The sequence below is a fragment of the Mirounga leonina genome, unplaced genomic scaffold, assembly GCF_011800145.1.
Source record: "Mirounga leonina isolate KUSES-001 unplaced genomic scaffold, KU_Mleo_1.0 Mir_126, whole genome shotgun sequence".
Lineage (NCBI taxonomy): Eukaryota > Metazoa > Chordata > Mammalia > Carnivora > Phocidae > Mirounga > Mirounga leonina.
The window spans coordinates 23,255,880-23,263,877 of NW_023270314.1; the positions used below are offsets into that span (position 1 = coordinate 23,255,880).

General features: G+C 38.8%; 1 protein-coding gene across 1 annotated transcript; it reads left to right on the forward strand.

Moving 5' to 3' along the window:
* The first annotated feature begins 713 nt into the window (after positions 1-713).
* LOC118008456 (protein C1orf194-like) lies at positions 714-1,338 on the forward strand. The gene has a single exon (XM_035001998.1). It carries the CDS (start codon positions 735-737, stop codon positions 1,248-1,250), a length of 516 nt encoding a protein of 171 aa, XP_034857889.1. The 5' UTR covers positions 714-734; the 3' UTR covers positions 1,251-1,338.
* The last annotated feature ends 6,660 nt before the right edge of the window (positions 1,339-7,998 follow it).

The window sequence follows — 7,998 nt, forward strand, 5'->3', positions numbered from 1 at the left end:
TTCCTATTGAGAATATAGTTATATCTTAAAATAATAACTGTTATTCCCCTTTTATGTTTTTAATTCATTTTCTTATTTCATTGGCTATAATACTATATATGTGTGTGTGTATGTGTATATATATATATGTGTGTGTGTGTATATACATATATATGTAATTTAAAAAATCAAAGAGGAGGGAACATTCCCAAATTTATTTATAAGGCTGGCATTATCCTGATGCCAAAACCACAAAAGGACACTACTAGAAAACTACAGGCCAATATCCATGATAAATACAGATGCAAAATTTCTCAATAATATGCTAGCAAATCCAATTCAGCAGCACATTAAAAGGATCATTCATCATGATCAAGTGATTTGTCTTTGTTTATGCAAGGGTGGTTCAACATACCTAAATCAATCAAAGTGATACAGTACATTAACCAAATGAAACAAGAATCATATAATCATCTCAATAGACACAGAAAAATCATTTTACAAAACTCAACATCCTTTCATGATAAAAACTGTGGCCAGATTAGGCATAGAAGGAACATATGCCAACAAAATAAAGGTCATATATGACAAGCCCACATCATCTTCAATGATAAAAGGTTGAAAATCATTCCTCTAAGACTGGTAACAACACAAGAATGCCCACTCTCACCACTCTTATTCAACATGGTACTCACTAGAGTGATAAAAAGAAATAGAAATAGCCCTCACACCAGCGGCTCACTCTGCATTTTACCATGCCTTTCACCCGAGACCCCTTCCAGCACCCTACGTTGGATAACGATGATACCTTCCTGGGAAAACTCCGGGCTTCCAAGAAACTGCCATATAAGAACCCAGCTCACCTTGCTCAGCAACAGCAACCCTGGAGTCGGCTCAGCTCAACTCCCACAATCACCTCCATGAGGCGGGATGTTTCTTTTTTTGATCCTGAGATACCAAAGGATGACCTGGATTTCTGCTTAGCAGCCTTGTACAACCACCACACAGGGACATTCAAGAACAAAAGTGAGATACTCTTACACCAGGAGACCACCCAGGATACCCATGGAATCATCAAGACCCAATTCCCTGGAGAACTTTTACCCCCTCCTCCGCCACCTTCCATCACTTCCCGAGCTAACATCAGACACTGGATCAACCCTAAGAAGGAGTCTATCCACAGCATCCAGGGATCCATAGTGTCCTCTCACACTGCAGCCACCAATGGAGGCTACTCCCGAAAGAATGATGGTGGCTTCTTCTCTACCTAATGTTGACAGGTCCCTGGACTAAATTAATCATAATGGAACATCCTGCTGCCCACCTCCATTAAATAGAATTGTGCTGGAAAAAAAAAAAGAAATAGAAATAAGAGAAATCAGAAATGGAAAGGAAAAGGTAATACTTTTTCTTCTTGTAGGTAACATGATTTTTTTTTTTAAAGATTTTATTTATTTGAGAGAGAGAGAGTACAAGCAGGCAGAGAGGCAGAGGGAGAAGAGACTCCCCACTGAGCAGGGAGCCCAATGTGGGTCTTGAGCTCAGGACCCCGAGATCGTGACCTGAGCTGAAGGCAGGCACTTAACCAACAGAGCCACCCAGGTGCCCCATGATTTTATATTTAGAAAATCCAAAAGAGATCAGACTTGTGGCTATCAGAAGCAGATGGTAGATAATTGCCATAATTTATTTTTGTTGCTGCTATTGTTGTTTGGTTCATTCATTGTTTTTGGCTTTTATTATAGCAGTTTCCAGGAGAGGGGGACCATTATCACAAACATTGCAAGTTTTTCCATCCCTCTTTCTCTAGGAATTAATTCAGTTTTTAAATTAGATGAAAATAAATCATAGTGGCTTGAATAGAAGGGAGAGTTCTTTGTTCTCCCAAGCATAGTGAGCTAACTTTAATGCATTAAATATTTACAAACATTTCTTTCCTTTGATGTAGGTCAGTCTATTTGAATTAGATGTTCTTACATTAAATAAATATGACAGATTCCTAGGATAAACTAACCTCCAAGAGTGACCGCCAAAGTGACCATGTATATATTGGGCTACAATTACATACAGTCTGTTGTTTAAAAATCTAATATTCCTCCCTAAAAAAGGAAAGAAGCTAGCCTTAGATTAACTCAGATAACTGATAGCAACAGTTCCACAGCTGCAAGCACAGATCAAGGAAGACAGACCAGACAAGATACTGTTAAGGATTCTGTCTACAAATAAACTAAATTAGTAGCAGAGAAGTATGGTGTAACATAGGGAAAGTCTCTCAACCATATGGTTACAACCAGGCTACAGTCTTCGTAAGCCATGTTTGCACGGCCAGGCTGTGAAAAGGTAAGCATCTGAAGTCACTGAAGGATTTCCAGAAGCTTGCAGACTGACATCAGAACAAGGGCAGATATCAACCTTTTAGCACTTTCAAAACAGTAGATATCTACAAAAAGAGGAATAACAAAGATTTTTTAAAATTATATTAATCCAGAACAGCAGTAAAGCTGAAATAAAACAGAAAACCATACTTCCTGAAGTTTGCAGTAAGGACAAGATGGCCAAATGATTAATGAAATGGATTCTCAATGTTTCTGCCCCTAATGGAAGAAACAGAATTAGACTTGGCTAAGGATGAGATTCACTGAGAAACCCAAAGTTCCTGGTCATTGATACCTAGTCAATCATCAGATTAGCCAAAGGAAACTGAGCCAAGATTCTAAGAACCCAAAATGTTGCCGAATCAAGTTGCATTATGAGGTTGGCAAAATGAAAATTCAGAGGAAATAGAGGCATATTTCAGGGAATGATCATATTAACTGTCAAAGAATGTATCAAGGCGAGTTAATGCACTGAGAATCTACCCATATTTGTGTAAATACATGAGGGAGAACAGCTTATCTAAAATTTCTCTCACAATCCTGAAAGCAGCGTGGGAGAAGATACTTGTAACCTACAATGGTAGAAACATTAGATTGGCAACAGACCTACCACAGAGACTGGCAGGCCAGAAAAGACTGGCATGATATATTCAGAGCACTAAACGAGAAAAATATGCAGCCAAGAATACTATATGCAGCTAAGCTGTCATTGAAAATAGAAGGAGAGATCAAAAGCTTCCAGGACAAACAAAAACTAAAGGAATTTGCAAACACGAAACCAGCCCTACAAGAAATATTGAAAGGGGACCTCTAGGCAAAGAGAGAGCCTAAAAGTAACATAGACCAGAAAGGAACACAGACAATATACAGTAACAGTCACCTTACAGGCAATACAATGGCACTAAATTCCTATCTTTCAATAGTTACCCTGAATGTAAATGGGCTCAATGCCCCAATCAAAAGACACAGGCTATCAGATTGGATGAAAAAACAAGACCCATCAATATGCTGTCTGCAAGAGACTCATTTTAGACCCAAAGACACCTCCAGATTGAAAGTGAGGGGGTGGAAAACCATTCACCATGCTAATGGACACCAAAAGAAAGCTGGGGTGGTGATCCTTATATCAGACAAATTAGATTTTAAACGCAAAGACTGTAATAAGAGATGAGGAAGGACACTATAGCCTACTTAAAAGGTCTATCCAACAAGAAGATCTAACAATTGTAAGTATCTATGCCCCTCACATGGGAGCAGCCAATTATATAAGCCAATTAATAACAAAAGCAAAGAAACACATTTACAACAATACAATGATAGTGGGGGACTTTAACACCTTCCTCACTGAAATGGACAGATCCTCTAAGCAAAAGATCAACAAGGAAATAAAGACTTTAAATGACACACTGGACTAGGTGGAATTCGCAGATATATTCAGAACATTCCATCCCAAAGCAACAGAATACACATTCTTCTCTAGTGCCCATGGAACATTCTCCAGAATAGATCACATCCTAGGTCACAAATCAGGTCTCAACTGGTACCAAAAGATTGGGATCATTCCCTGCCTATTTTCAGACCACAACGCTTTGAAACTAGAACTCAATCACAAGAGGAAAGTCGGAAAGAACTCAGATACGTGGAGGTTAAAGAGCATCCTACTAAAGAATGAGTGGGTCAACCAGGAAATTAAAGAAGAATTAAAAAAATTCATGGAAACCAATGAAAATGAAAACACAACTGTTCAAAATCTTAGGGATGCAGCAAATGCAGTCCTAAGAGGAAAGTATATAGCAATACAAGCCTGCCTCAAGAAACAAGAAAGGTCTCAAATACACAACCTAACCCTACACCAAAAGGAGCTGGAGAAAGAACCGCAAATAAAGCCTAAACCCAGCAGGAGAAGAGATATAATAAAGATCAGAGCAGAAATCAATGAAATAGAAACCAAAAGAACAGTAGAGCAGATAACAAAACTAGGAGCTGACTCTTTGAAAGAATTAACAAGATTGATAAACCCTTGACCAGACTTATCAAAAAGAAAAGAGAAAGGACCCAAATAAATAAAATCATGAATGAAAGAGGAGAGATCACAACCAACACCAAAGAAATATAAACAATTATAAGAACATATTACAAACAACTCTGTGCCAGCAAATTAGATAATCTGGAAGAAATGGATGCATTCCTAGAGATGTATCAACTACCAAAACTGAACCAGGAAGAAATAGAAAACCTGAACAGACCTATAACCACTAAGGAAATTGAAGCAGTCATCAAAAATCTCCCAACAAACAAAAGCCCAGAGCCAGATGGCTTCTCAGGGGAATTCTACCAAACATTTAAAGAAGAATTAATACCTATTCTTATGAAACTGTTCCAAAAAATAGAAATGGAAGGAAAACTTCCAAACTCATTTTATGAGGCCACCATTACCTTGATCCACAAACTAGACAAAGATCCCATCAAAAAGGAGAATTACAGACCAATATCCCTGATGAACATGGATGCAAAAATTCTCACCAAAATACTAGCCAATAGGATCCAACAGTACTTTAAAAGAATTATTCACCATGACCAAGTGGGATTTATCCCTGGGCTGCAAGGTTGGTTCAACAGCCGCAAATCAATCAATGTGATACAATACATTCATAAAAGAAAGAACAAGAACCATATGATCCTCTCAATAGATGCAGAAAAAGCATTTGACAAAGTACAGCATCCTTTCTTGATCAAAACTCTTCAGAGTATAGGGATAGAGGGTACATACCTCAATATCATAAAAGCCATCTATGCAAAACTCACAGTGAATATCATTCTCAATGGGGAAAAACTGAGAGCTTTCCCCCTAAGGTCAGGAACACAGCAGGGATGTCCACTATCACCACTGCTATTCAACATAGTACTAGAAGTCCTAGCCACAGCAATCAGACAACAAAAAGAAATAAAAGGCATCCGAATTGGCAAAGAAGTAGTCAAACTCTCACTCTTTGCAGATGATATGATACTTTATGTGGAAAACCCAAAAGACTCCACCCCAAAACTGCTAGAACTCATACAGGAATTCAGTAAAGTGGCAGGATATAAAATCAATGCACAGAAATCAGTGGCATTCCTATTCACCAAGAACAAGACAGAAGAAAGAAAATAAGGAGTCAATCCCATTTACAATTGCACCCAAAACCATAAGATACCTAGGAATAAATCCAACGAAAAAGGCAAAGAATCTGTACTCAGAAAACTATAAAATACTCATGAAAGAAATTGAGGAAGACACAAAGAAATGGAAAAACGTTCCATGCTCATGGATTGGAAGAAGAAATATTGTGAAGATGTCAATGCTACCTAGAGCAATCTACACATTCAATGCAATCCCTATCAAAATACCATCCACTTTTTTCACAGAAATGGAACAAATAATCCTAAAATTTGTATGGAACCAGAAAAGACCCCAAATAGCCAGAAGAATGTTGAAAAAGAAAAGCAAAGCTGGTGGCATCACAATTTCAGACTTCAAGCTCTATTACAAAGGTGTAATCATCGAGACAGTATGGTACTGGAACAGAAACAGACACATAGATCAATGGAACAGAATAGAGAGCTCAGAAATGGATCCTCAACTCTTTGGTCAACTCAACTTCGACAAAGCAGGAAAGAATGTCCAATGGAAAAAAGAAAGAATGTCCAATGGAATTTGTTTTCTTGAACAAATGGTGTTGGGAAAATTGGACAGCCACATGCAGAAGAATGAAACTGGACCATTTCCTTACACCACACACAAAAATAGACTCCAAATGGTTGAAAGACCTAAATGTGAGACAGGAGTCCATCAACATCCTAAAGGAGAACACAGGTAGCAACCTCTTCGACCTTAGCCACAGCAACTTCTTCCTAGAAACATCGCGAAAGGCAAGGGAAGCAAGGGCAAAAATGAACTATTGGGACTTCATCAAGATAAAAAGCTTTTGCACAGCAAAAGAAACAGTCCACAAAACCAATGGGAGAAGATATTTGCAAATGACATATCAGATAAAGGGCTAGTATCTAAAATCTATAAAGAACTTATCAGACTCAACATCCAAAGAACAAATAATCCAATCAAGAAATGGGCAGAAGAAGATGTCCATTGACAGATGAATGGATAAAGAAGATGTGGTATATATATATATACAGACACAATGGAATATTATGCAGCCATCAAAAGGAATGAGATCCTGCCAATTTCAATGATGTGGATGGAACTGTAGGGTATTATGCTGAGCGAAATAAGTCAATTAGAGAAAGACATGTATCATATGACCTCACTGATATGAGGAATTCTTAATCTCAGGAAGCAAACTGAGGGTTCCTGGAGTGGGGGGTGGGGTGGGAGGGATGGGGTGACTGGGTGATAGACACTGGGGAGGGTATGTGCTCTGGTAAGTGCTGTGAATTGTGCAAGACTGTTGAATCTCAGATCTGTACCTCTGAAACAAATAATGCAATATATGTTAAGAAAAAAAAAGAAGAAGATAGCAGGAGGGGAAGGATGAAGTGGGGGAAATCGGAGGGGGAGACGAACCATGAGAGACGATGGAGTCTGAAAAACAAACTGAGGGTTCTAGAGGGGCGGGGGGTGGGAAGATGGGTTAACCTGATGATGGGTATTAAAGAGGGCACGTTCTGCATGGAGCACTGGGTATTATGCACAAACAATGAATCATGTAACACTACATCTAAAACTAATGATGTAATGTATGGTAATTAGCATAACAATAAAAAATTAAAAAAAAAAAGAAATGGGCAGAAGACATGAACAGACATTTTTTCAAAGAAGACATCCAAATGGCCAACAGACACATGAAAAAGTTCTCAACATCGCTCGGCATCAGGGAAATCCAAATCAAAACCTCAATGAGATACCACCTCACACCAGTCAGAATGGCTAAAATTAACAAGTCAGGAAATGACAGATGTTGGCGGGGATGCAGAGAAAGGGGAACCCTCCTACATTGTTGGTGGGAATGCAAGCTGGTGCAGCCACTCTGGAAAACTGTATGGAGGCTCCTCAAAATGTTGAAAATGAGTAAATACTACTGGGTATTTACCCCAAAGATAAAAATGTAGGGATCCGAAGGGGTACATGCACCCCGATGTTTATAGCAGCAATGTCCACAATAGCCAAACTGTGGAAAGAGCCTAGATGTCCATTGACAGATGAATGGATAAAGAAGATGTGGTATATATATACAATGGAATATTATGCAGCCATCAAAAGGAATGAGATCTTGCCATTTGCAACAACGTGGATGGAACTGGAGGATATTATGCTGAGCGAAATAAGTCAATCAGAGAAAGACATGTATCATATGACCTCGCTGATATGAGGAATTCTTAATCTCAGGAATTAAAGGTTCCTGAGGATTGCTGGAGTGGTGGTGGGTGATTGGGATGGGGTGGCTGGGTGATAGACATTGGGGAGGGTATGTGGTATGGTGAGCACTGTGAATTTTGTAAGACTGTTGAATCACAGACCTGTACCTCTGAAACTAATAATACATTATATGTTTTAAGAAAAAGAAGAAGAAGAAGAAAATAGCAGGAAGGGAAGAATGAAGGGGGGGATATCAGAGGGGGAGACGAACCATGAGAGACGATGGACTCT

Bases quoted from the DNA above. Each gene is read 5' to 3' on its own strand.
- LOC118008456 (XM_035001998.1), top strand. From the start codon at position 735: ATGCCTTTCACCCGAGACCCCTTCCAGCACCCTACGTTGGATAACGAT.